A 26,144-nucleotide genomic window follows, 5' to 3' on the forward strand; every position below is an offset into this window, starting at 1 on the left:
AATCTTGTCCTGCAACGCAAGTTTTCCTTTTCACCAATGTACCAGCTTGCGTTTGTGCTCGAGACTCAAATCATTACGGTGCAGGCAAAACTGTTCCTTACAAGTTTGGTGCTGCTGCAGTATCAGCTTGAGCACTTGGGTAAGTATAGGCTGTGATGATCTCTCGCATTGCTAAGCATCTTGCTGTTTATTTATGCAGGAGCCGACTTCACATTTCACTTCCAGTGGCTGCAAGACTCAAATCAATAGTTCTCCAGTAGCTTCTATTATTTAAATAGGGTCACTACTCTCGATTCTTGCTGCTACTCTGTCTGTAAGATGTTTTATTCCTATCTTTTTTACAATGACCAAATAATACGACTCCATTTCTCCATCAAAGTAATCTGTTTCATTTGCGATCAATTCTTAGGGAAAAAACACGTTTCTCATAAGGAAAAATTACTCAATAATAAATAGCACCCCAACATCAAGCGTAAGTATCAGCAAGTAGAGGCTGATGCTCGTTGATTTCGAGAGTCAGTGGCTATGGTGTTTCGACCAACTGCGATCGCTTCGGCGGATAGGGCAGGTTACACTATGTCAGCCCCCATCACTCGCTGCTATTGAGCGCATTGAGTGTCACAGGCAAGACGACATTAGTGCATCAGATTGCTAAAAAAAAAAAAAGGAAGCCAATTTGCTGGTGCTGGATGATGGGTTGTTAGCATGTCTGCACCTGCGTTTAGAAATCTTTTTGTCGGCTGCGCTGCGAATCTAGCCGTGTGCTGCTGCTGCTGGAAGATCGCGAGCTGTTATTCCCGATGGCTTTGGACGAAACTAAGTAAAGCTGGTTTCCAGGCTCGTGAATTGTCTCGAAAGTGTCCGTAAGTATTTACCTAAATGCTACAATATATCTTATACTTTGTTTGCTCAGTTTTATTCTGTTCTCATACAGGCAAATGTAGCAGCAAAAGTCTGATCGATCAATGCACGTCGCTGAGCTTGTAACAGCGTCTCGTCCTTCGCTTCCTCGACCATGTCATTGAGCATTAATTTCGAGTATCACGAAATTTCTCCATAGGCCAAAACAATGATTGTAATGATCGCCAAAATGACAGATACGAGGGCATCTTCAATTAGGGCGAGAGTACGTACGCTTATATTTCAGGGCTCTACAACCAGTGTCGCCGATGTCAACGCGGACATGGCTTGATACTGTCACCAACACGTGAACCTGTTCACATCCCGTTGGAAATCCGGTCCAAAGAAGTCGGTAAAAAGCTGTATCAACTTAAGCATTTGGGTATGTTTAGGCTGTGGTGGTCTCTCCTATCGGTATTTCTAAGGCTGGATTCCAGAAATGTGACTGCAAAACTCAAAAACTCAAATCAGTTGCTCCCACCAGCATCAGTAATTGTAATTCTCGTAAATTAATGCTTATGCATTTCTATCGAGATCTGTTATGTTACTAAACTTACTCCAGTATTACCCTGTTATTCTTGTAACTGGCTCATACATAGTTTTCAGGAAAGTGATGACACGCAATTGCTTCAAAGCGCGAGTGGCCCCAGTGAAATCAATGCTGGACCTCGAGGAACGCTGGAATCGGATTCAAGTGGGCCGTCAAGGTTCGTACTCGATCGAACGCGTCGAAAGTCTTCATTACTACTGCAAGACAACGTCAAGAACTCGAGTCATCCTCATTTGCATTCTTACACCACTACCAGCACTGTGCTTAGCGGTCTTGTTGGAGTGTATCCCGTTGAGTTCTCCGTCGGAAGGGTGGCAAGCTAACTGGTTGTTCTGGATCCGCTTCAATATGATGGGACTTACAATAAACTTTGCGGCTGTTGCACAACTCAAGCTATTTGTCCCAAGTCTGGCCGTCACGTTTAAGAAAGTGTTGATCGCATCCATCGGTGCAAGTGTAGCCTTGATGGGGATATGCGTTATTTTAGCGAGTACTATTGGGTTTCCTGTTCCTTTCGTTGTCCAAATCGGAGGAAGTAGCATGTCCATTTTCATCCCGTTAGTGATCCGACTCGTGTTAGGCAAGGAGCCTTACGCGAATAGCTCGCCTCACCGTCCTCATATACAGCGATTCTATCAGTTTACCATGGTATACATCATGTTGGTCGCAGGTTTCCCTTTCTACAAAGTTCTTTATGACCAATTACCAGAGAAATATCAAGGATGTGCAATAGTCATCTTGCCAATGTGGAAATTTGCAGCGAAACATCTCATTATCCGTGCTTCACGAGAACTGGAAGATTTTATCCCCGAAACGGTGGCTTTGTCGGCGGATTTTGTTAGCTCGCTCTTCGTTACGGTGTGCGTTTCTACATCGGATTCACTGTATCTCACTGCGGCGTTTATTATGGCAGACCTCGCACAATCCATGCTGGAATTCAGAGAGGTGCAAGCGAACGCGAATGTAGTGGTCAATCTTCATCAAGAGCGGCGGCAGTCAAGGGCATACCTCAAAGTTAAAGCAGAAAGAAGTATCAATGTCCAGAAGGACAACTTGTTGACGACAATGTTAGCTGTAACGCGGAATCCTAGCTCCTTTAACATCAGATCTCTGTCTAGTACGCGGCTGAGGGCTTGTTTGCCTCATCCTATTACGCAAGATCAAGCGAATACTCTAAGAGATCTTGAGAACTCCGGCGTCTACACATTTAATGCACCTACAAGAGCAACCATAGTGGCAAATCAACACAAAATACGAGTTTCGAGTGTGGCGATCGCACCAGAATCTAGCGATACCGACTCAAAGCTAGTTACCGATAGCAGTGAAATTAACCGTGAAGATGTGGAAAAGTCTAAGCAGCTGATTGTCCAAGGTCTGCAACTTCTGTTCCACTGTGAATACCTCGCTCTGGTCGAGTACGTCGAGTGTATTGTTCCACTTATATACGTGATCTACAAGTCGGTGCTCGAGCAGCTACCAAATATCGACTATTTTCCGGGAGGAGCCGGCAATTGGGGAACACAAGCAATTGTGAACGTGTTGGTTTCCGCAATATTGGAAATTGGGTCGCTTATTCTACTCAATCTTGTCCTGCAACGCAAGTTTTCCTTTTCACCAATGTACCAGCTTGCGTTTGTGCTCGAGACTCAAATCATTACGGTGCAGGCAAAGCTGCTTCTTACGATTTTGGCCCTGCTGCAGTATCAACTCGAGCACATGGGTACGTCTCATTTGCAGTGATGCATCCATCTCTACGCAGCCTGCTAACTGCTTATGCAGGAGCCGACTTCACATTCCGCTTCCAATGGTTGCAAGACTCGCACCCGTAGCGAATCTTGCAGCGTTTGTAGTGTAGCCATTTTCTCCAAATGTAGCCATCTCTTCGATATTTGTGCTCTTTGATTCATTCGACGAAAATGGAGCACATAGCGGCGCAGATGGAGCGCGACCTGCGCTCCAAGTACAGCCATCTCATGGTTAAATGGTACGAAGCCGTGGACTGGACGGAACCACTTATCGTGGGGCTTCTCATCTTCCACGTGGTGCTCTTGGCTACACTCTGGCTCACGCGCAAGCGGCTGTACACTCAGTTCGCGCTCTTCGTGCTCATCATCTTGATGGTGGTGAGCACCGAGACACTCAACAAGTGGGCAAGGGAGAACTGGCGCCTATTCACCACGCAGCGATATTTCGACGAGCAGGGCGTCTTCATGGGCATCTTCTACGCGGGGCCGCTCTTAGCTGCAGGTTTCTTCCAACTGGTGGGTATCCATGATGGCAAATTGGGGAAGTAACTACATCCTTGTCTAACTTTTTGTGTTCTGTAGCTGCTGAGCATGAAGAACATGGTGGATATGGTGGTGATCGTCAAAAGAGCTGAATACCGTCAGCAACTCAAAGCCAAAAAGAACAAGTAGAACAGTTTAAAACAATTGACATGATGATTGCCACTTCCTATCCCTGTTGCCGTGGCGAGCAGCAGTTGGAGCAGACACTTAATCCAGCTCTTTCACGGGGTACTCCTTCATCCACAGGTCGTGGATAAACTCGTACAGCTCGTTGGACACCGACACCTTGTACGGTGTCGGGTTGAGCGATCTAACCACGTCTTCACGGATCAGTTCGAACTGCTCCGTCACGTACTGACGTCGCTCCTCCAGAGTCGGCAGCTCGCCCACAAGGCCGCCGTTGGGACCGTCCCAGTACAGACTGTGCAGCGGGATGACCTGAGATGGCGTGACGTACGCGCGACGCAGCTCATCGAACGCATTCCGACACAGCATCTTCTTGCCCACCTCCGGGGCCTTCTCGTTGCATCCGGTCATCAGATCAAGCAGCGGTTTGCCATTGGCACCAATCAGACGGAAGGCTTCTTTACGTCCAGGGATCGTCACCTTGCTCACGTCCTGAGACAGCTTAATACGTGGCTCTCCGTTGATCTCCACGAGCTTGTACACCATGCCGAGTGCAGGCTGCGCTTGACAAGTCACAAGATGGGTACCGATGCCGTACGAGTTGATCTCGTGACGTTGCTCGTTCAGGGAGTTCAGCACCGGCTCGTTGATATCGTTACTGGCCGTGATGTTCAGCTCTTTAAAGTACTCGATGCCGTAAGATTCACCAGCGGCTACGAAGGCTGCACGACAGCGCTTTGAAAGGTACGACAGATCGCCACTGTCAAGACGAATACCGACCGGCTTGTGGCCCAACTCGTGCAAGGCTAGAGCGACACAGACGAAGTTTGGTACACCAGACTGTAAATGGTAAAGCATAAAATGTCAGCAGAGTGTATCCATTGCTAGAGGCAGTGAGGTTGGAACGTACCGAAAGCGTGTCGTAAGTGTCCACTAGAGCCAGGAAAGCGTCGGGGAATGCGATAGCGTACGAGATGAAAGCCGCAAGCTCACCCTGCATAAAAGAAGTGGTATTAGGACCATACAGAGATGCGTTAGATATCATAACAAAGACATAATATCCTCCTCATCCAAGCCTTACATCGTTGGTATGTGTGTGGCCGAGCTCGGTGCGGTATTTGAGCACGATGTCTAGGAAGTTCTTGCCGTCCAGCATAGTGACCTTCACGTCATCCAGTGTCGTATGCGCTTGCACAAACGCATGTGCATGTGTGCCCATGATGGGGATCTTGTGCAGCTTGCCAGCCAGCACGTTGCTGGTGCCCGAAAAGCCAGCCATGTACGAGTATCTCGAGGCACTGAGACCGCCATCCGGTCCCTGAGCACGACGCAGACCGAATTCCAGTAGTTTCTTGTCAGGACCCGCTGCCTTCTTGAAGCGCGTGGCGTTGGTAGTGATGAGGCTGGCGAAGTTGAGCAGGTTGAGTAGTGGCGTCTCTAGCAGCTGGCCGATGCCCAAACTACCCTCGATACGCACGAGAGGGATGCGTGGGAAGACGATGGAGCCTTCCTTGATAGCATACACCTTAACACTAGAGCAGTCGAGCGTCGAGAGCCAAGTGAAGAAGCCTTCTTCGGCATGCGGCAGCACTTCACGAAGATACGCGATGTCGGCTGCCGTGAACTTGAACGTGTTGACCATTGCAAGCGCTTCCTCTAGCCCTGCAAACACTGTGTACTCGCCGTTGAATGGGTTCTTGCGGAAGAACAGGTCGAACACGGCGTGGTCGTTGTGGCGCCCCACCTTCCAGTACGCATAGACCCTGGTAGAGCATGTTAGATGGCAAAGTAAGGTAGATGGTAGAACGAAAGACGTACATAGTGATCTGGTACAAATCGGTGAGCATTGGTCCCACCAATGAGTTGGTGGGCTGGAGGACGTCGCCATTCATCATCGTGGACAAATGGACGGAGGGAAGCTGGTGCTGGTGGGGAGCTAAATTGCCAAGTGGAGATCGTTTACCACGTACGCTGGAAAAAGAACCTACGAACCAACAACCCTTGATTTTTTATGGACCGAGGTGTCTGTGAAACTTGAATCAATTGGAACAGCTACTGAAAACTTGTTCACTTGACACTTAGACTCGAAATGTTATTTCTCGTATATGACGATATGAGTCAATTGAACAGTTTTGTCAGTTAGGTTCGCATGTCACATGTAAATGCACACAACACAACGCGGATTGCTATGTTTGACCGCCACAATAGAGCTCGCGGGGCAGTGGCATTCGTCACTTGCGTCGAACATTTCCAGCCTGCATGTTCGTAGTTTCAAGTGTTGTAGAGAAAAACATCAATCCACGAGGTACAAATTCTCAATCGCGCCGACCAGACATGATTGCTTGCGAATGACTTTCGTCTCAATCGTGACGTGGCGTTGACCTCGTGCTGGCTCATAATCCGTGCATCTCTGCTTTGATTCAAGCTTGAAATGTTTGGCAGCTCAGCGAGATTAAATCCGATCTGTTTGGTCCGATCCTGTAGCGAAGTGCTTGGTCTCAGCACTCTCACCCGAGTCCTTACTGTAGTCGAAATTAGGTGTTGATGTTGCATGCCCAATTAGGCGCCCCCAATTTACAGCACCGTGCGTGTTTCGGATTCGGCGCAGTATCTACAGGAATGTGTTGCTGTCCAGCGCCGTAGAAGTCGCCCGTTGCCGCGTAATCGCATTAATCACGTTGACCTAAGGCAAAGCGGAGCTAGATATCCTGCACAGCGAAGTGAGGTGTATCGTCCTCTATTGTTTAGCAACCCCATTGCAAGCACAGAACGGCAAAGATCAACTCAGTTCGAGCTGGTACTTCATGTAGACGTTGCCACCCGATATCGATTTCGGACACCCGAAAACGTCTGACGGGGTCGTGAAGGTTGAAGTGCTACCATCGTACCTAAGTGAATCATTCGTGTTTCTCACACCAAATAAAGCTCGTTCAGTAGTAGATCGGAAGCCTAGTGTAAGCAGTCATGGAAGGCGGACGCGGAGGCGGGCGAGGCAAAGGCAAGAAGAGCAAGGCGGCCAAGAAGAAAGCAGCAGCAACTTCGGTCCAGGCCGCTGCTACCCACAAGAAGGCAGCGATCGGAGCGAAGAAAGTGACAGCCAGCCATCCGAACGTTCAGGTCGGCTCTGCTGCACCAGAACCAGCATCTACGTCTCAAGAGCAACCCATGACCAAGTCGAAGCGTAAACGGTTGAAGAAACAGGCAGCCGCTGAAGCTCTAAAGGCTGCGAAAAAGTCCCCAACGGCTGCATCTGCGTCACCTAAGACGAAAGTGGCGGTACTGACGCCTCCTGCTGCTGTGGTGAAGCCGCATGTGGTGTCACTGACGGGCGGCAAGAAGAAGAAGAAGAAGAGAAAATTGAGCGCAGTAGCAGAGAATAGTGGAGATACCGTGGCTAGTACAACCGTAACAGCCTCTACGAAAGAGGGACAGGTGATAGAGAGCACAAAGTCGCCGGTTGCGAAGAAGAAGAAGGCAGTCGCAGTATTGGGTCATGCTGGAGCGTCGCCTACTGCAGATAGGAAAACGAAGACATCGTTATTAGCAGCAAGCCCCACTAAAAGTGCACAGGTCCAGCATGCCAACAAGATGGGGAATGTTACGACTGCTGCAGCCCCAGCGACGGCGAGTCCGCGTAAAACGATTAAGAAGTTAAAGGCAAAGGATAGTGCGACTGCGTCTCCGGTTTTACCACCAAAAGAAGGTTATGCTGGTGTGAAGAAGCCTGAAGCGAAGACAGAAACCAAGCAGCCCGAGGTCGTCGGTGTCACCAAAACTTCGGTAATGCCTGAGGCTCCTAAAGCCACGAAGCCGGAAACCGTGATATCGCAAAGGAAAGATGAGGTGACGACTACTCCGTTCAAAATTGCGACAGCAGATCAAAATTCAACGCCGGATACTGCTACAAGTGACCCTGCGAACAGTTTTGATACCAAGCCGTCACCGGAATCAATTATTGCTCCGACTGCATCTTCAGAGAAACCACATACGGCTTCGATCGCTGCAACTGACACTACAAGTGTAATCTCCGAGTCAGCCTCCACTTTGGCTTCAAGTGCTTCTCCACCGCTTGTAACAACGATGAAGTCTGCACCGTCACCGTTGGCGAAAGAAAAAGCCTCTGACCCTGCGTTTCTACCCAGTGGCGGCCTTAAGCGACGGCGATCTATTGGCCAGACATCCGTCGACTCCGTCATTGATCCAATCCACCGACCTGCAAAACGGAATGCAGTTGCAAGTAAAGTTGAACTGGTTCAAGCCAAAGCTAAGCCCAGTGATGTCGAGCCGCAGACTACTCAAGACATACAGTCAAAGCCACAGATACAAGACACAACATGTATTGCCCAAAGAACAGAGCCGACTGAGTCTCCGAAGAGTAGCAAGGAAGCTGACCTGCCGACAAACACTGATGCAGTTATGACAGCACCTTCCGTTAGCGCACCCTCGACATCACTTCAACCAACGACACTGGCTGCTGGCGTGCGAGAGTCCGTAAATCAGCACCTCCGCGTAACAAAATCGGCGAGTGAAGCGTCGAAGAGCTCATTAGCTCCTGAATGCAAGGCGCCCTCACTAGAGATCCGAGTAACCACATCGAAATTTGATCTGCCAGCAGCCAAACAAGCCGAATCAACAGTCAAGGTTACCTCTACTACTGCTCCGAAGAAGGAAGTTGGATTTGATTCTACGACCAAGGTATCTTCTGAAATTCCTGCTCAGACTAAAAAGGCGGGTATCATCATGGATAGCCACGCGTATGTGGAGAAGATGATGAGAGGTGACCGAAAGTCGAGAGAGATTAATATCAGGCGCGACCGCCCTGCACAGCCAACGGTAACTCTGCCACCGCGTCTACAGAATGCATGGGGTGCGTCGTTCGGCATGGTGCCTCCAACTCAAGTTGCATCCCAGACACCACGAACGCTGTCAACTACGCCACTGAGTTCTTGGTTTTTGTCCAAGGGCTGTGCGAACTTTGTGAAACAAGTCCATTTCTCGGATGATGATGCCGAACACAATTGTGATGATGAGGATGGCGATTTGTCTCGACAACTGGCCTCCCCACGCGGGGTCGGCATTGCTTCACCCAAGAGAAGAGCTTCGAGTACCAAGAAGAATACGTTCTTGGAATCACTTACAAAGCAGTCGAACTGGCGAACTTGGTATGGCAACGTGGACGTACGCAATCTGCTGGATCCCCCGTTGGCTCATGTTCCCGAGAACGTGCGTAAACATGAAGTTAAACCTCTTGCTCTTCCAGAGCTGGCCGAAGAAACTCAAGCTGGTTCACCTTTGAAGAAGACAAACGATTTTGAGATGTTGGAAGCTGACATCAGGTACGTCCTCGTACTAAGTAGGTCAAATATTGTGGTAGCTAACGAAACTATGTACGCTTTACGTTTTTATTGTGCAGACGAGAGAAGCAACGAGGTTTGGCATTCAGCGAGCAGTTATTGATGATGCTACAAGGCAAGACCGTGTCGGGAAAGTTGCTTGAGGAGGAGTACATGCCACTTTTGAATAAATAAACAACCGGCGAACCAACACGTAAGTATGTTCTTGAATGTATTACTTCAACGAAAAAGTACCAACAGCGGTATAACCGCACTTAAGTATTCACAACACCAACTAGACAGAAGTATGCAGCCACTCAAACCGGAAGGTAAAGTCAGCACCTATGAATTGTGGTAGCAGAATAATGTTAGTTACTTTTCTCGATTCTCGACACGGCACAGGACAAAAAAAAAACCGCTTACCAAGATGCTCCAACTCGTACTGGAGTAGAATCACAATCTCGAGAAACAAAAGCGCTTGAACAAGATACATCTGTGTTTCGAGTGCAAAAGCGAGTTGGTACAGCGGCGAAAAAATAAACTTTTTCTGTAAGAAATAATGTAGTAACAGCAGTGACCCAACTTCTAAAGCTGCATATACCAGAATATTTACGATAGCTGCCACACCCCAGTTGCTTGAAGCGGGATAGTAAACGGCATTTGGAAGCTGATGGAGCACCAACTTGTACGTGGCGAATACCAACGGAACGATACACTCGATGTATTCAACCAGAGCCAAGTATTCGCAGTGGAAAAGAAGTTGAAGTCCTTGTAGAACCACTTGTCTCGACTTTTCTCCTCGTTTGATAATTTTGTTTGTGCTGCTCGTGAAACCTGGTACAATTGGTGCGCTCTTTAAGAGTCCAAATGACAGCGATATGTGCCGTGACTTGTGACGGGTTCGACTACTTCTTCTGGAGGAAATGAGCCCTCTTGGACCGTAAAAACGTGAGCCTTCAAGTACATCCATTTGCTTTTCTTGGTCGACGGTCATACGATGGGGTAAACACGCCCACAATCGCGTTCTTTTAAGTGTAAGCACGTTAAATGCTCTCGGATTTCTCGTTATAGTAGTGATCCTGGTGATAAGGTTAGGAGTCATCAACGCATCATGAGTGTTGGTGTTTTTATTTTGCAAAGAACCCTCCTGAGCTCGAAGAATCTCGACGACTGTGGTCGCATTTGCCAGCACTTCGCGAAATTCCAACAGTGTCTGCCCTACATCTGTGGCGATAAACAATACGGAGAGATAGAGCGATCCGGAAGTAGAAATACAGACAGAAACGAAGAGTGCACTGAATAAATCCACTGACAAAGACACAATCGCCGGCATGAAATCCTCAAATTCTCGTGAAGACCACATGATAAAATGCTTCGCAGCGAATTTCCACAGTGGTAGCGCAATGAGAGCACCTCCTCGGAATTGCACAGGTGCAAGGTCGTACATTACTTTGTAGAGTGGATATACTCCGGCCAGCGTCACGAACCCGAAAAACAAGCGAATATACCGCTGAAAATGATATCTAAATGGCGAGTCACTTCTGAAAGGAGCTCGACCAAGGACGAGCACAAGCAGTAGCGGTAGAGAAATCCCAAGCAATAGGCCTCCAAATTGCCACATGAACGGAATTGGAAATCCCACAATGTACTTCGCTAAGAGTACGCACGCCCCAACATAGCTGACTGCGGATCCGAATGACACGATGATCCTCTTCGAAAGAGTAAAGCCGAGATTTGGAACAAACAAGATTAAATCGGAGACCCCCACAAGTGACAACGTAAACACCATTAAGCCCATTCGAATCCAGAACATCCAGTTGGCAGCCCACCCTTCAGATGGTGGTCGCAGTGGCAGACATTCCAACAGTAATAAACAACTCAGGGCAGGAAGTGGGGTGAGAACACAAACCAGGAAAACACGGGTAGTTGACATGGTCTCGCAATAGTACTGCAGGCTTTCGAGACGTTCGACGGAGTATGAACCTTGACGACCCACTTGTATTTCATTCCACTTGTCTTCGAGTCGCTGCCAAGAAGCCGAGCTCAGAGTACAAAGAGGCTTTCGACGTTCATTGTTATTGGTATCGAGGTTTTCAGCCCCTTCCCAGGCGCTAAGGGGAGCGCTTCTAACCCTGTAAGACATAGTTTTGCTGACAATGAGATCACCACAGCACACTCGCGACGGCCTTTACTGGAACTTGGAAACTATTTTTTGTCGTGCTTTTTCAGGATTAAGGAGCAGCAGGCTCCTCACCCACCATTAATGCGTAATAAAATGTCAGACGACAAGAGATACGAGTTGTAATACTATAACTCGCATGCGGACACGACACCACTTCCGTTCCCGCTCAATCTTCAATGACTTCTATGACTTCGGACTCACAGTTTCGAGGACCATTGCTGGCTTCGAGAACCACGCCTCTGATGAGAAGAAGCCGTTGACCGAGTACAGATATTCTATGCAAAGCACACACAGTATCATCAGGGGAAGCGTCTGTGAGCACCATCGTGTGTCAGCTTGCACGTCGTTCATGTAGCCATCTCCAAAAAGATTGCTACAATCTACACTTTCAAAAACCTCAAAACCTCATGGACACTTGTATTTTGTAAGGTTCTTACAAATCTCAAGTTTAATCAGGGCCCGATCGAAGACCAACAGCGCGCGGACACAGCGAAGAGCGAAGACCCAAGCGGCATAGGCAGCGAGTCGTCTCGAGCGTCTCGAGCGTCCCCGCGGTTCTCCACAGCAGCGCTAGGTAGCTCCCCGTGTTCGTCTCGAACAGGGGCTTCTTTTGAGGCTGGTGCGATCTCCATCTGTGCAGTACAAGCAGCGCTACTGAGCTTTCAGGTCTAGCCGTCCACTGTTCAGGCCGCGCAGTTGCGTTTTTCGGCCTCTTCAGCTACCCACTGCACTAGAAAACGAATACCAAGGCTCTAGCGATCCAGATTCTGCCTTTTGTGGTCTCAAACGCCTCGTAGAAGCTCCAGAAAGAGAAGAAACTGCTCTTTTTTAGCTTAATCTAGCCATTTAGACACCAGATATGGAGGAGAGCGACGTATATGTGAGGGAGGAGGGCGATCGACCCATGGAGCACTCGCCCCGCGGCCGCTACATCCGCTTTGACATCCGATTGGGCACAGGCGCCTACAAGTCAGTGTACAAGGCGTATGATACAGACCAGGGCATTGACGTGGCGTGGAACGCCATCGACATCGGTCTGTTGCCCAGTACGGAGAAGACTCGCATTATCCAGGAGGTGCAGCTGCTGCAGAAGCTCGAGCACAAGAACATCATCAACTTCTACGGCTCGTGGTTCTCCAAGGAGAAGAACCAGGTCGTGTTCATCACGGAGATCATGACGTCGGGGACACTCAAGTCATACATCAAACGCGTGCAGTTCATTAAGTGGAAGATCATCAAGCGCTGGTGCATCCAGATCCTTGAAGGCCTGCACTATCTGCACAGTCAGAACCCTCCAGTGATTCACCGGGATCTCAAGTGTGACAACATCTTTGTGAATGGTAATACAGGCGATCTACGTATCGGAGATCTTGGATTATCGACCCAATTGGCAGTGGACAAGAGATCCAAGGCTCAGAGTGTACTGGGCACGCCTGAGTTCATGGCTCCGGAGCTATACGATGAGAGTTACGATGAAAAAGTGGACGTGTACGCGTTTGGAATGTGTGTGCTGGAGATGGTGACCAAGGAGGTGCCCTACTCGGAGTGTATCAATCCAGCACAGATCTACAAGAAGGTTACGGCGGGTATTCGACCGAAAGGTCTACAACGCGTGGTTAGCCAGGCTGCACGTGACTTTATCGAGTTGTGTTTGTCACGTGGAAATGGTCTCGTGGATGTGACGGCTCAGTATCTATTGGATCACCCGTTTCTGAAGGCACAGGACGATGATAACGACATGGTGGAGTGTTTGGATGAAGACGAACTGGAGCGGGAAAATAAAGAAGAACAGCAGCGTTTGGAGAAGGTGGCGGAGGAGTCGTTTGCCGTGGAGTTTAACATGGAGAGCGGATCCAAAGGCGGCGCTGCTGTTGTGATTAGTGAACGACGTAAGCAATTCCCTTCGCTCTCGTTAGAGCCGGAAGAAATGTCTGCAGCGTCCTCGGCGAGCGGTAGTGCGTCGGCACCTGGTAGTGGTGGCAGTGTCATTGCGGCTGCCCCAGCGGAGGAAAAGACTGCCGGAACACATCGATTAATTCAGGTACCACCAGCTGGAGCACCTGCTCGCGACAGTATCACTCAACCACCGTCTCCAGTGACTGATCCAGTGCCAACGGAAGCAGTGGCGCCAGCTCCAGCTCCGGTTCAAACGTCCACTCCACCACCTGAACCAGCCCCGACGTTGACTCACTCGCCGTCTCAGCCTGTTATCAGCGAGATGGTTGCTGCTGATGAGCCTTTGTCGTCTGGGAAGAAGAATGCGGATGCACACGTGGATCGATTCCTCGCTACATTGCCTGGCAGTGAGAGTGCAATCCAGAACACGCGGATAAACATCATGGGAGGGAGAGGACAACGACTGGATTTGGAGAATGACACCACGCCAGAATATGCTGAAAGTCCTGCGGAGTCACCGGTGGCCAATGGAAAAGAAACACCAGAACATTCACAGTCTTTCACTGGAGAACCTTCAGCACTGCCTGCACATGTGGCTAAAGTTGAGCCTCCTAACTCAGCTCCAGGTCTTTTGACACCATCTCAAGCTCCTCAAGCCCAAGTGCCGGCAATGCAGCTCCCTGAGCCTGTTGTGGAGCCTCAGACTAATCTCGTCCGCCGGGCGAGTATCCATGCACCATCCGATGCAGCTGTAGCAGCGGCAGTGGCTGCTGCTGCATCGGAAGCTGTTGCTCCTGTACCCAGTCAACCGTCTCCACCACAGCCGCCTCCACAAGTGCCCCAGCCAACTGCACCGCCGCCAGCATCAAATAATGCAGGTGCTACTGCCCGAAAGCGCGTAAAGCGACACGATATTAAGGCAGCCAAAGACCCTGACAACGAGCACAGCATCCTACTGAATCTGCGCATCATGATCGACGGCAAGTCGAAGGAAATCAAGTTCCCGTTCAACTTGTTCGCTGACAGCCCACATGAAGTTGCGTGCGAATTGGCTGTGGACGTTGGAATCCTGGAGCCGGATCTTGAAGATATCGCCGACTCGATCCGCTTCTTGGTGACGGAGGGCAAGATCAACAACCTCTCGGATGTGCAGGAAGACGTGTGGGAAGAAGCGCCGGAGCCTCATTCCTTCTCGTCCAAGCCGTTTCCTAACGTATCCAAGATGTCGTTCGTGCACGTGCCTCATGGAGCGTACCAGCAGCAAGCGTTTATGATGGGTGCTGCTGGTTTAGAACGTACACAGAGTGCTTCAAGTGTGTCTACTTCAGGAATGCCGGCTTCGGTGCTTCAGAGTGTGTTAGGCACAAGTGGAACTACGGTTTCTGCGCCGGCTGCTGTACCCCCGGAGTTGGTGATACCTGGATCGCAAGAGGCGCCGAATACTGCGAATCTGAATGATCCATCGTCCACCTTAATGGTGCTCGATGGCAGCATTCCACTGAATAGCAGTAGTAGTAGTAGTACAACTTCGCTGCCATCGTTCCCTAGCAATGACGTGGTTCGATCGCCGCCACGTCCTGGTTTGCCACACACTGCAAGCGAGTCAACGCTAACCAAGGAAGCGTGGCTGAATCTCTTGGAGATGCGTGCACGTGGAGCCTCGATGGGGTCGATCACCGATCCAACGTACGTCCAGCAGATGCACCAGCTCGAGGACCGTTTGAAGATGGCACGATCTTCGTTTAACGAGCAGGAATCCTCACTGGAAGCAGCGATCCGAAGTGAGGAGGAGAAGCACCAGCGTGAAGTGGAGCGTTTCCGAAAGAAAATGGAGGAATTCGACAAGCAGCGAGCTGCTATCGCTCGACAGCAGAATGGAGAAAGCGCCGTGTTTAGCGACGCCAATGGCTCATCGACTGCATTGGATGAAAACCTACGATTGCTTGCTCAAGGAGAGACGATACCCAACGCCAATATGCAGAATCCCTCGGCGATGCTCGTGGAATTTGACAATGACGTGGGTCTTCCAGTCGATGGATCGGATGAGGAGCCGTCACCGCCGCCTTCTGGAGCGACATCGACGACTACTGTGGCTAGGCTAGGGAACGCAAGTACTGAAGCTGCAGCACGTCCACTGTCGGTGCCTGTAGACGAATTGATCCCGGAAAGCTATTTACAATCAGCGGCACTATCGACAGCAGCAACGGACACGGCGACCACGACAGCAACAGCACCGACTCCCAGCCAGCCGAAGCCTGGGCAGGCGTAGTAGAGAAACCTAGTGCAGCGTGCGTGCTAGTGCTGGTGTGTCGGTGTCCGTGATGCTGTGAAGTGCTTGCTTAGATTACTCGGCTCAGACGTGAAGAAGTCATCACAAAGGCGTTATGGTGCTAGCCGCAAGCTCGCCAACGACCCGGAACAAAGGGTATGAAACGGGGGGTGTAGCGAGATGAGCGATGGCGGAACATGAATGAGGGGATTTTTCGTCTTGTTATTTTGATGGGAGGGAGAGCTTTGGTGGATGTGAAAAATATGAATTGGCAGCCCAAGTCGGACGTTTTTGCGAACGTTGTCCTGCCCTCGCCTCAGTAAATCGCTTGACCCGATCCAATACATAGAAAACTATGCGCGATATATGTGCATTTCCACGCTAGATGGGAGTTGTTGGCGAACAGTTTTTCACCTTTTTGTATCCCATATTTTTAGTTTTAAGTTCAAGTGATGCGAGACTTCTGGGTCTGCATCGTGGGGTTTGCAGGTTCATGGCTTCTTGGATCGTTGTCTGCGTCTTCGATCAGGGTAAAAACATTATCTTGGTCATAAAATCGGCATAGTGCTTTAACTTTTTATCTTTGTTTTTGTTTTCTTAGGCCACGTACGGAATCTATGGTGCGATTCAGTCATTGGACACTCCTACGACTGTGACGTCGCTCCTTCAGCAATGTTATGCTGGATTCGCCCTCAATGGCTGTAAGGACTTGAATGCGAGCGCAGGATTCCACAAGGCGTATACCTTCGAGACTCAGTTCACAGATCCGTGGTTGATGAACCAGCAGTACTGCTTACAGTGCTGCACGAACCCTGTGCCACGTCTAGGAGCTGACGAGACGTGGAATTTGTCGTGTCCGCTTAATGACGTCCAACGTCTGAGCGTGAGCAAAGGAAGAAGAACGTATCGCTTTGCACGGCGGAACGCGCTGGACGATAAAACTATCATCGAGTGTCCTATGCCAACACGAAACTTGTCGACGTATTTGAGTGGATACAAACTGGAATTGGTGGTTATTGAGCGTTCCTTGAATTTCGGAGCAGAGTTCTGGCGTAGCGTAGTCGAATGCTCGGTGACTATAACGGAGAGCGAGGACCCGCCTGACATCTTCAGCGAGGTGCTTCACCTTCGTTCGATCCCTATCACACAAGAACGTCCTACAGCTTGGGTAGTGCCAACTGTGTTTGCATTTCTTGGGACAGCAGGCGTAATGGCCATTCCAATCTACAAGGGCAAGTTCAGAGGACAGAGATGTTTGCATTGTGGCTCATGGATGGTTGTGATCAATGGCATGTGCTTGGTCTGCATTATTATCAGCTGTAGTATCCACCCACCACCAGCAAAGATTTACATCACCAATGGTAAGCCGTTCAGTCACGGTGTGCAACAGCCAGACCACACAGACACTACCGACATGGGTGACGTGAAGCCGTGGCAAAAGTATTTGCATTTGGCCAAGGCAAAGCTCACAAAAGAACCCGACTCGAGTACAACCACGCTGGCATGATAATTCCCAGCTCATCAGCATTTAAACTGTACTGCGAGACTAATGTTTATCTGCGTCCTTGTCTCGCCTTTGTCGTCGGCGTCGCGTCAATCTTGTCCAGCTCAGGTAAAAGCTCCTCTAGTTTCTTTCGGTACTCAAAGTCTTGAGCGAGTGGATTACGCTCCAGGTAGAGTGTGCGTAGTCCTGCCAGCGGTACAAGGTGCTCCACGTCAGCATATTGTGCGATCTGGTTGTCGTTCAGCCACAGATCCTCCAGTTGTGCTAGCGGCGCCAGCGTCGACGGAATATTCGTGATACGGTTACCAGCCAGATCCATCGTAGTCAGCTTTGTCTGTACAACGAAAAAAAACACAACTAAGCAACATATTTCAACCATCAGTAACCACCCAGCGTCTTACCAAGTGCTCCACATTCTCGATCTTCTCAATGCCGTTGTGACTGAGATACAGTTCTTCTAACTCCACGTTGTTCTCAAAGCCCGTGATCTTCACCACTCGGTTGCTCTGCACACTGACAATCTTCAGTTTGGTCAGTTTCTCTAGTCCTTGGATAGCAGTGATCTTGTTCTTGCCAAGCCACAATTCTCTCAGCTCCGTTAAACCATCCAGTCCCTCAATCGTTCGCAATCTATTGGCTCCCAGATCCAGTTTCTTCAACGTCGTCAGGTTTTCAATGCCCGAGATCTTCTTGAGCTTGTTGTTGGCCACATAGAGCTCCTCAAGCTTCGTGAGATGACTCAGATCGGGGATCACACGGATCTCGTTGAACGATAGGTCTAGCACCTTGAGGTTCACGAGGTTTTGCACGCCCTCGAGCGTCTGGATCTGGTTATCGTATAGTTCCAGGTGCTCCAGCTGCACTAGAGACGCTACGCTCGCCATGGACTGAAGCATATTGGAGCGCACGTGAAGCTTAAGCAGATTCGGCAGGTTCTCCAGCCCGTCCAGCTCCGTGATCTTTACTCCTGCTGTGCCCACGTAGTAGAGTTCGCCGTCCTGCACGTCGCTGAGGTCCACGCAGCTCGAAAGCGTCACCACTTCTCTCTCCTCTTCTTCGCCCTCTCCTCCGTCTTTCCTCTCACCTTCCTGTCGCGTCTGCGCGCGCTCATCCATCGCCGCTTGCAATGCATCCGTGTTCACCTGCTTGGTCTTGGTCTCCTCATCGTTGTGCTTCATCTTCAGGTCGAGAAACGTCAACTGAGCATACCGATTTGAGACGGTTTTAACAGTGCGAACTTAAGAGGCAGTTCTGTTTGGTCAATACCGGTACTTTACTAGTGTTAGGTGCGCAGAACTCTTTACCGGTTACCGTAGTTTTTCAAGAAGGCGCACGTAACAGCCCGAGCTTGCTATTGCTGCAACCATGGAGGGGATGCTAAACTACTTCGTGCCTGAGGACGGGGATTCATCCGACCACCTGAACGTGGTGCCGCTGCCCCGTGTAGAGCAGCTGCGTCTGCAACACGTCAAAAAGGTGCGCTTGATGGTTAGTAATCTCGAAATGAAGGAGAGATCGCTCACATTGTTCCTCTTACTGTGCGCAGAGCTTCCCGTTGCCTGGTGATTTTCACTTCCGCTTCAAGACGGCATTCGAGGGGACTTACGGTGCGTGGCAGAGCAGTAATAGAGAGGTGAAAACTGTTAGACTAAGGGTGGGGTGGCATATTCTAGTGTGGCTAGACGTTGTGAATGATGCGGACCCCGTGCCGGACTTCAATGGGCTCGTCATTTGCAAGATCTCCAGAGTGCAGCGCGAAAGCTCGACCCGGCCACCAGAGCGTACCGAGAAGCCCAAAGTCCAAGCGGAAGCTCCCGACCTCATTGAGACGTCAGAGCCCCCTCAATCTCCCAGTAAGGAGAAATATGTCTGCGAAGTTTGATGGGAATGGGGTCCTAAACTGTCACTTTGTGTACCAATGCAACAGCTAAGCGAGAAGAACCTCAAGCTGCGCAAAAGACTTTCAACAATGACCTAGTTGGACTGGTGGGTGAAGCTATTCGCGTGTTAACGAAGGTTTTAAACTGATAGGTGATGTCTCGTGAATTGTGTTGCAGATGACGGACCCTGTGCCTTCGCCGACCCCACAAGCTCCTTCAGCTCCTTCGCCAGTCCCTCCGGTGCGGTTTTTCATTTCCGATTGTTCCATATATATTCTAATAGCTAATTTCTCTACTTGCGAATCATGCAATTCTTAGCAGAAGAGCCCCGCTCCACCTCAAGCAGCACGCGACCCGTTCGATGTCTTTGCTGGCAACAACACGGCACCCATGCGGCCTTCGCCAATCTCAGCCAACTTGAGCGCAAACAATGCGCCCCGGGGCATGTCGCCGACTACTATGGGGAGCCATGGCGGGGCTTATGGTGCGCAGGGCGGCTTCAACCCGATGGGTTCTGGTGGTCCCTCGCCGATGGCTCCACGAGGCCCTGCGGGCATGAACATTAGCCAGATGCACATGGGTATGGGCCAACCACAGGGCGGCATGCAACAGCAACAGCAGCAGAATAGCTTCCAAGGGCTTCAGTGGCAGGGCATGGGGCAGCAACAGCAGCAACCTCAGCAGCAGCGGAACCCCAACCAGAGGTGGTGACCAACAACCTAGATACACGCGGAGCACACGGTACGATCACCGAGAGCAGTGACGTTGTCCTATTTGGACAATATGCAGTCTCCAGGCGAATATATTGAAACCCATTCCACAAAGTAGCTTTTTCAACTTTGTAGTATCAAGTCCGAATAAAAATGCTCTAATACTGTACAACCGTTTTCTCGGATTTTTTCACCTGACAATCGCTTGTTAAATAAAACATCTCTTTATTCGTTTAGAGGTATCTTGAAGAGTTCCTCAACAGTCTCCTTCTTAGTGTTCTACCATGTCGATCGAGCCGTCCCGCTACGGCCCGGACTTCCACTGCGTCACGGTGTCGCGAGATGTCTTCGAAGTCCGCTCTCACTACGTGAACTTGCGCCCCGTTGGTGGTGGCTCCTACGGCATCGTCTGCTCCGCCGAAGACACGGTATCTTAAACTCTCTTCTATAGATCCGCAATCCTGGATCTAAACATTGCAATTATTTTTATGTTCTTACAGCTACGAGGACGCAAAGTGGCCATCAAGAAGATCACAGACGTGTTCGATGACCTCACAGACGCCAAGCGCATCTTGCGCGAGATGAAGCTACTCCGACACCTCGGAGTGCACGAAAACATCATCAACGTAAGATGCAGTGCAGTTATTAGCGCAAATGTTATTGAAATTGTCCATTAATAAGGCGTTTTCTGCAGATTCTGGACGTGATTTTGATCCCGCCCAACGTTATGGACTTCCACGATATCTACATCGTCACGGACCTCATGGAGAGCGACCTGGAACGGATCATCAGCTCCTCGCAGCCCCTTTCTGACGCGCACTTCCAATACTTTTTGTATCAGATCTTGCGAGGTATGAAGTTTGTGCACTCAGGAAACGTCCTACATCGCGACCTAAAGCCGTCAAATCTGCTCGTCAACTCCAATTGCGACTTGTCTATTTGTGATTTCGGATTGGCACGAGGAGTGGAGACGGCGCACAACGAAGATCTCACCGAATACGTCGTTACGCGCTGGTATCGAGCACCGGAGCTGCTCACAGACTGTCAGAACTACAATGACGCAGTGGACGTGTGGGCTATCGGATGCATTTTCGCCGAAATGCTACGTCGTCGACCTTTCTTCACAGGGCGAGACCCGTCCGATCAGCTACACATGATCATTCGTGTGCTAGGATCACCTACTGAAGAGGAAATGGCCTTTGTGCCTCACGAAGCTGCGAAGCGAGCCATCTTGCAGCATGGGTTTTATCCAAAGGTACGTCGTTTTTCGAGTTTTTTTTTTTTTTTTTTTTACTGTTTTACTCGTCTAATGTGACCTCAACGTATTCATTAGCGCCCGTTGATCGAATTCTTTCCGGATGCCAACCCACTGGCAGTGGACTTGCTCTCTCAGATGCTCAAGTTCAATCCGGGTGAGCGCATTTCCGTCGTCCAGGCATTAGCACATCCATACTTGGCGCAGCTTCAGAACCCTGTACGTGCTGATTGATATCTGATTTTCTGGTGTTTATGACTGACTTGCGCTTGTATTTTCTTATGGACTAAAGGCGGACGAACCTGTGTGTGCCGAACCTTTTAACTTTGACTTCGAGCGTGAGTCGCTAGACTTGGGTGTTGAGATGCCCAAGGAGGAACTGCAGCGGTTGGTTTTCCAGGAGTGCATGTCGATTCATCAGTTAGAAGCTCATCATATGCAGTAAGCGGGCGATCGACTGACTCTTGTATCTACCGAACGAAGGCGGACGGAGATTCGACATACACCATAGCGCTCATTAAGCAGCCCGGTATGCAGTTCATGTATTCATTAAGGCCACCGGCTAAGTTCCCACCCACAAATTCCTTAGGATTACAGAGCAATCCCTTAATAGAAACACTCGGATCCTAGCGACAACGGCATCATCGTGAAGCAACAAGAATTCCTGCCACTTGCAGGCTGCCATGCAGTGCCAGCACGCCATTCCCGGCGTGGTTTCCTCCAGCGACAGTCTGTGGCGGGATTCCCGAGTCGGGAAAGCGGTCAAGTTGCATGGGTGGCAACGGGCGTCCCCGTCTGACTCATTAGTGCAGGTTCTTTGCAGCGCGATCTTGTGAGGACATGGGTTTCTTGAGGAATGAATACACGTATCCAAAGACTTCCAAGCATCCAACCTTTAAGTCTGAAGCCACCGAGAGATTCCTTGATATGATACGATACACTCGTCACCATGGCAAGTTCCCTAGTGGCGTTTGCAAGTGAATGGAGCTCCATTAATGCTGTCTTTCGGTGCTCGGCCGAGCAAACCGCGCATTGCACATCGCAGCGGCTACGACCCCCGATGGAAGATTAGCTAGGAAAGCAACACCGAAAAGATAACGTGCATGGGACCTGTCCTATAGACACTTTTGGCGATCGCCTATATGTACACTTTTGGTTTAATGTCGATGGGAGGATGGATAAACATGGTCATCAAGGCGGGCTGGTAGGTGCTGGCAGCCTGTGCCTTACTTATTTACTGCAAGCTCGAGGTTACATACATCGAGTTGGCGTGCGACCGGCACAGGCCTTTCTTCTTGACGTGCTTGGTGCATTCCGGCACGCGACACTTGCGCTTGCCGCCGTGCGCCGTGCACAGGTCCTGCCGCACGACGCCCTTCTGGCAGCCTTTGACGCTGCAGCGTCGACCGCCGCCGTGCCGGATGCACAGGCCCATGCTGCGCTGAATGTTGGAGCAACCAGCGGCGCGACAGATACGGCCACCACCATGGGCCACACAAAGCCCCTTACTCTGAGCACCGCGCGTACAGCCCTTGCGTTGGCATCTGCGACCTCCGCCGTGACTGATGCAGAGCCCGCGCGTCACGGCGTTGCTGGAGCACTGCGGAAAGGCACAGAGTTTCTTCTCGCGTTTGGTCTCGTTAGGCGCGAGATCCGCACGTGGTGAGTCCGAGATACGCATAGATCGACCGGCCTGCTCCAGCTGGTGCATTGAATCGGCCGAGTCGGCAAGCGAACTGAGCGAGTTCCGGCATGGCCGGTCGAGCCATTGAGTTAGGTCGATGGACTCGGCCGCCGTGCGCTTGAGGTGGCGCATGAGCGTGGGCGCGTCCATGGAGCTGCTACGCTCCAGTCGGTTGTGTTGGAACTCGTCCGAGCTGTGCGGTAGACTACCGCGTAGCATGTCGGCGTCGCTACTGCACGACTGGGTGCGGATGTAGGTCTGCTGCTCAATGGCCGGTCTCCAGCTCTGTTCGACGGCGGGCTGCGGCTCGCTCTCTTGCGGTGGTGTCGCGGGATTGGACCCGGACGCGCCTGGGTTCGTGTCAGACGGACAGGACGAGGAGCGCACGTAGCGGAAGGGCTGACACAAATCGGCGATGGACATGGCGTGCCGAGTCGTCTCTTGGTGCGCCCGCTTGAGCGGTGGGATGGGGGACGAACAGCTCTCGGAGAAGCTACCGGACCGCTGGATGAAGCTGCCGGCACTTTGGTTCAGTGCCGGCAGACTCGGGCGGCCGCTCTCAGCGTCCTCCTGATTCGCGAACGGAGACGGACTCGCCCACTTCTGGGGTGACAGTGGCGGGGTACCGATGCTCGGAAGTCGGAACGACGGCGATCGCACGGCGCTGGCGCGCGGGCTCTCGAAGTTGAAGACACCGCCTTCACGTGGCATGCCGCCGTAAACGGCACTGGGCGGCGACGTGCTGCGCTCGGGGCTGCGCACGCTGAGCTTGGGGATGTAGCCGAGCGTCTGCTTGGCAATGAAGCGCGTGAGCTGGTTGTGGTGGTTGAGCGGCGCCAGTGCGCTACTGGGCACGCCATTCGACAGCGGTTGCGATGCCGGTGCCGGGCGTGGCTCAACGTTACCGACACAGCTCACGTCCGGGACGTCGGGTTTCCCGTCCATAGGGGGTTCATGGTCCGGTTCCCACTGGCGCCAGCTCTGTTGGCCATTGTTGCTCATGTTTTCACTCATGTAGTCCGCAAGGCCCATCGAAAAGCCGACGTGCTGCCGTTTGGTGTCGGAAAGATTGTCGAGTATGCGGTCTCGACGGTGCCGAAGAGGGAATGAGAACCTGGGGCCTCACTTTTCGGCGTGCTCGATATCTTGCAAGAGGGAGAGTGAAACGCCGCTCTGCTGGACCAAGAAAGAAAAATATCGAAGAGCTGCCGACGCCAGCCCGCAGATGAGCCGCCCGTCTAACTGAGACTATGGAGACAGGCCCGAGGGAACCCACTCCAATGACGACGGAGGTGTAACTGCACCGAGTCCACATTGACGCTGCGAGCCGCATTGACGAAGTCAATATTTGCCGCGTCGCGCCTGTCGCTTTTCGATGGCACCGGGACTCGGTGGAGCCGCTCATGTTCCTACGAGCGTTTTCGGTGAAGCGTTGCCCGGCTGATTGCACTGCCTTAAAGCTCCACGAGACAAAAGAGTCTGACGTACACGCCGTTGCGTGAGCGAATTCCCAGAACTTCTGCTGTGTGGCGTAACACTGCATCTTACCACTCGTGTTCGATCTATCCATTTACCTTTGCTAGACTTCAACTGTCGAGTTGGTTGCGTCAAGGTCCACTGAAATAGAGCGTGTAACTCTGTCGACGAGCGATTGGAATTGCGATCCAATTTGGATCGCTGTCCTCCTAGCGAACTGTCGATTAGATGAGCTCACTTTTCCGTTCGCTGCAGAGATTTGCATCGAAAATATCGCTTAGGTTGGATTCAACTGTTTGACAACCTCGCGCTAGTCGGCTCAACTTTAATCTTGCTGGTAGGATGCAGAAAAGGCCAGTCACTCGATTTAAGAACTAGATCGTCTTCGACGTTGCTGGGAATAATACAATAATACATTTCTTTTTACGAAAACGAAAGATATTATAAATAGATTTATAAATATAGTTACGTGCGAAGTTGAATGTTCTTAGTACAACATTATCTGTTAGTACAACCCCACGATTCTGCAGGCTCCACCAAGATACTAGCGCGCCAATGGACAACAACATGCTCTGGTACTATTGGGAAGCAAACTATTTATACATAAAATAGAGGAAAACGACTTCTGTTAGCTACACTCCTTGTCCAACAATCTTTTGCAGCACAAGTCTCAAACTTCATTCGAGACGCCAACACCGGGCGGAAGTAGAAATGATCAGATCGCAGGAAGCATTATAATCCCATTTGGTCGGGTAATAAAAATGACATTTTCTAGATTTTTTCAATAAATCTATACTCAGTAGGCTTAAAATCTGTACTGCTGTAAATTTTAACAAGCTCTCGTAGGATGTTCACGGCCGCAAATGAAGCGGCAAAATCATTCAAATCGCGTAGTTTAGAGATATTGGGTTCTAAATTAAAAAAGAACGGATTTCACAAAAATCTATCTGTTACATGTAGTTTTTCTGCAGCTTTCGACAATCTGAATCAACTATGCCAGCAAGGCGATGATTAGATGTGGCCTTTCACTTGATAGTGAAACCCAAAGCAACTTTTCTCTCATCTTCAGGGAATTATGAAGAAGTACCCTGACGAGATTGATGGCAAGTCTGCGATTGCTGTGTCGGTAGATAGTGATGCATGTGGAAGTGGTAAAAGTGGTGCTGAGGATGTGGGGACTGAATAACCGGTGTGGTTGAAGACTATGATTAGTCTAAGTGACACTAATTTTATCACACATAAATTAGTGTCAGTTCAAAAATAGCAATACTCACACTAAATTTATGCAAAAAACACCTTAAATGAAAAAGTGTCGGTGACACTAATTGCGGTGAGTACTGTACTTGAACTTGGCCAAAAATCCGAAACATACTCAGCTATAGATTCTGCTTTTGGCGATGGCAGAATGTTCATAGGGTAACGGCTTGTGGTTTTATCTGATCACGCAAACTTACAGATTTGTCTGAATAGCAAGTTTTTCTGACAAGATTCTGGCGGAAAGACGCATTCGACGGAATACCATAGACTTGTACGTGTGTATTGTGTCCGCCAAACTTCCCGATTTGGCCCGGACGTTGCTGCTGTCACAGGTTAATTTTGTTGTCCACACTAATTTAGTTTATAATCGGATCAATCCTGTCTTTAAAATACGAAGCTATCGGTAATGTATTATCGCGGATATGCTATCAATAGAGGTTACTGATGTTTCGGAGAGCAGTGCCGCGATTGGACAGAATGTGCTTATGCAAGAGAACAACGACCTTTTGGCAGGAAGTGGTGGCAGCCTTACTTTTTTCCTTCTGTGGTAGCAATCTGGCCGCCCCCTAGGGTACCTACCCTTCTAACAGTACGGACAAGGACACCAGTAAGCCTTCGGACTCTTGTTAAACTCGATTTACCCACGTAGTTCACACGAATACACCAAAACCCGGACTGAAATCTGTAATAGGTCTGGGATCCTACAGGAAACCGATGAGGGCCTGGACTAATTCACCAGATTACCTATGCTTCTGGGATGTTGGGGTTATACGGGTCCACGCTATAGCACTAATTTCGCAGGTGGCAGACTAAGAGACTAGAAGAAAGGAGTAT

The 26,144-nt window shown here is 50.3% G+C and overlaps 11 protein-coding genes across 16 annotated transcripts; 7 read left to right on the forward strand and 4 right to left on the reverse strand.

The window, feature by feature from the left end:
• Positions 1-1,558: 1,558 nt before the first annotated feature.
• PPTG_01286 (hypothetical protein) lies at positions 1,559-3,279 on the forward strand (the record flags this gene model as incomplete). The annotated part of the gene is made up of 2 exons (XM_008894528.1): positions 1,559-3,170; positions 3,230-3,279. The coding sequence occupies 2 exons, from the start codon at positions 1,559-1,561 to the stop codon at positions 3,277-3,279; spliced, it is 1,662 nt and encodes a 553-aa protein (XP_008892776.1).
• Positions 2,860-5,838, reverse strand: PPTG_01288 (nicotinate phosphoribosyltransferase). The gene is made up of 4 exons (XM_008894530.1): positions 5,683-5,838; positions 4,946-5,627; positions 4,775-4,858; positions 2,860-4,704 (listed from the first exon to the last, which is right to left on the reverse strand). The coding sequence occupies exons 1-4, from the start codon at positions 5,757-5,759 to the stop codon at positions 3,946-3,948; spliced, it is 1,602 nt and encodes a 533-aa protein (XP_008892778.1). The 5' UTR covers positions 5,760-5,838; the 3' UTR covers positions 2,860-3,945.
• Positions 3,352-4,311, forward strand: PPTG_01287 (hypothetical protein). Its single transcript, XM_008894529.1, has 2 exons — positions 3,352-3,711; positions 3,778-4,311. Exons 1-2 carry the CDS (start codon positions 3,367-3,369, stop codon positions 3,865-3,867), a joined length of 435 nt encoding a protein of 144 aa, XP_008892777.1. The 5' UTR covers positions 3,352-3,366; the 3' UTR covers positions 3,868-4,311.
• Positions 5,839-6,806: 968 nt separating the features above from the next.
• Positions 6,807-9,826, forward strand: PPTG_01289 (hypothetical protein). Of its 3 annotated transcripts, XM_008894533.1 has the most exons (4): positions 6,807-9,200; positions 9,278-9,411; positions 9,478-9,526; positions 9,600-9,810. In XM_008894533.1, the coding sequence occupies exons 1-2, from the start codon at positions 6,829-6,831 to the stop codon at positions 9,390-9,392; spliced, it is 2,487 nt and encodes an 828-aa protein (XP_008892781.1). In that variant the 5' UTR covers positions 6,807-6,828; the 3' UTR covers positions 9,393-9,411; positions 9,478-9,526; positions 9,600-9,810. The 3 variants fall into 3 exon arrangements, with proteins under 3 accessions (XP_008892781.1, XP_008892780.1, XP_008892779.1); XM_008894532.1 differs by having other exon boundaries at positions 9,478-9,826; XM_008894531.1 differs by having other exon boundaries at positions 9,278-9,826.
• Positions 9,827-11,775: 1,949 nt separating this feature from the next.
• PPTG_21032 (hypothetical protein) lies at positions 11,776-12,236 on the reverse strand. Its single transcript, XM_008895484.1, has one exon. The coding sequence runs from the start codon at positions 12,009-12,011 to the stop codon at positions 11,832-11,834; it is 180 nt and encodes a 59-aa protein (XP_008893732.1). The 5' UTR covers positions 12,012-12,236; the 3' UTR covers positions 11,776-11,831.
• A 2-nt stretch (positions 12,237-12,238) lies between these two features.
• On the forward strand, positions 12,239-15,544 carry PPTG_01290 (WNK protein kinase; the record flags this gene model as incomplete). Its single annotated transcript, XM_008894534.1, has 1 exon — positions 12,239-15,544. The coding sequence occupies one exon, from the start codon at positions 12,239-12,241 to the stop codon at positions 15,542-15,544; it is 3,306 nt and encodes a 1,101-aa protein (XP_008892782.1).
• Positions 15,545-15,996: 452 nt separating this feature from the next.
• Positions 15,997-17,428, forward strand: PPTG_01291 (hypothetical protein; the record flags this gene model as incomplete). The annotated part of the gene is made up of 2 exons (XM_008894535.1): positions 15,997-16,074; positions 16,146-17,428. 2 exons carry the CDS (start codon positions 15,997-15,999, stop codon positions 17,049-17,051), a joined length of 984 nt encoding a protein of 327 aa, XP_008892783.1. The 3' UTR covers positions 17,052-17,428.
• On the reverse strand, positions 16,111-18,304 carry PPTG_01292 (hypothetical protein). Its single transcript, XM_008894536.1, has 2 exons — positions 17,450-18,304; positions 16,111-17,382 (listed from the first exon to the last, which is right to left on the reverse strand). Exons 1-2 carry the CDS (start codon positions 18,224-18,226, stop codon positions 17,098-17,100), a joined length of 1,062 nt encoding a protein of 353 aa, XP_008892784.1. The 5' UTR covers positions 18,227-18,304; the 3' UTR covers positions 16,111-17,097.
• A 37-nt stretch (positions 18,305-18,341) lies between these two features.
• PPTG_01293 (hypothetical protein) lies at positions 18,342-19,832 on the forward strand. 4 transcript variants are annotated; one of them, XM_008894538.1, is made up of 6 exons: positions 18,342-18,524; positions 18,595-18,655; positions 18,722-18,901; positions 18,976-19,034; positions 19,106-19,168; positions 19,247-19,832. In XM_008894538.1, the coding sequence occupies exons 1-6, from the start codon at positions 18,414-18,416 to the stop codon at positions 19,637-19,639; spliced, it is 867 nt and encodes a 288-aa protein (XP_008892786.1). In that variant the 5' UTR covers positions 18,342-18,413; the 3' UTR covers positions 19,640-19,832. The 4 variants fall into 4 exon arrangements, with proteins under 4 accessions (XP_008892786.1, XP_008892787.1, XP_008892785.1 ...); XM_008894539.1 differs by having other exon boundaries at positions 19,250-19,832; XM_008894537.1 differs by having other exon boundaries at positions 18,595-18,901; positions 19,250-19,832.
• Positions 19,833-19,856: 24 nt separating this feature from the next.
• PPTG_01294 (CMGC/MAPK protein kinase) lies at positions 19,857-22,080 on the forward strand. The gene is made up of 5 exons (XM_008894541.1): positions 19,857-20,066; positions 20,139-20,264; positions 20,333-20,893; positions 20,972-21,112; positions 21,186-22,080. Exons 1-5 carry the CDS (start codon positions 19,923-19,925, stop codon positions 21,336-21,338), a joined length of 1,125 nt encoding a protein of 374 aa, XP_008892789.1. The 5' UTR covers positions 19,857-19,922; the 3' UTR covers positions 21,339-22,080.
• PPTG_01295 (hypothetical protein) lies at positions 21,861-24,044 on the reverse strand. The gene has a single exon (XM_008894542.1). It carries the CDS (start codon positions 23,607-23,609, stop codon positions 22,128-22,130), a length of 1,482 nt encoding a protein of 493 aa, XP_008892790.1. The 5' UTR covers positions 23,610-24,044; the 3' UTR covers positions 21,861-22,127.
• Between the last annotated feature and the right edge of the window lie 2,100 nt (positions 24,045-26,144).

This window comes from Phytophthora parasitica, assembly GCF_000247585.1.
Source record: "Phytophthora parasitica INRA-310 unplaced genomic scaffold supercont2.3, whole genome shotgun sequence".
NCBI lineage: Eukaryota > Oomycota > Peronosporomycetes > Peronosporales > Peronosporaceae > Phytophthora > Phytophthora nicotianae.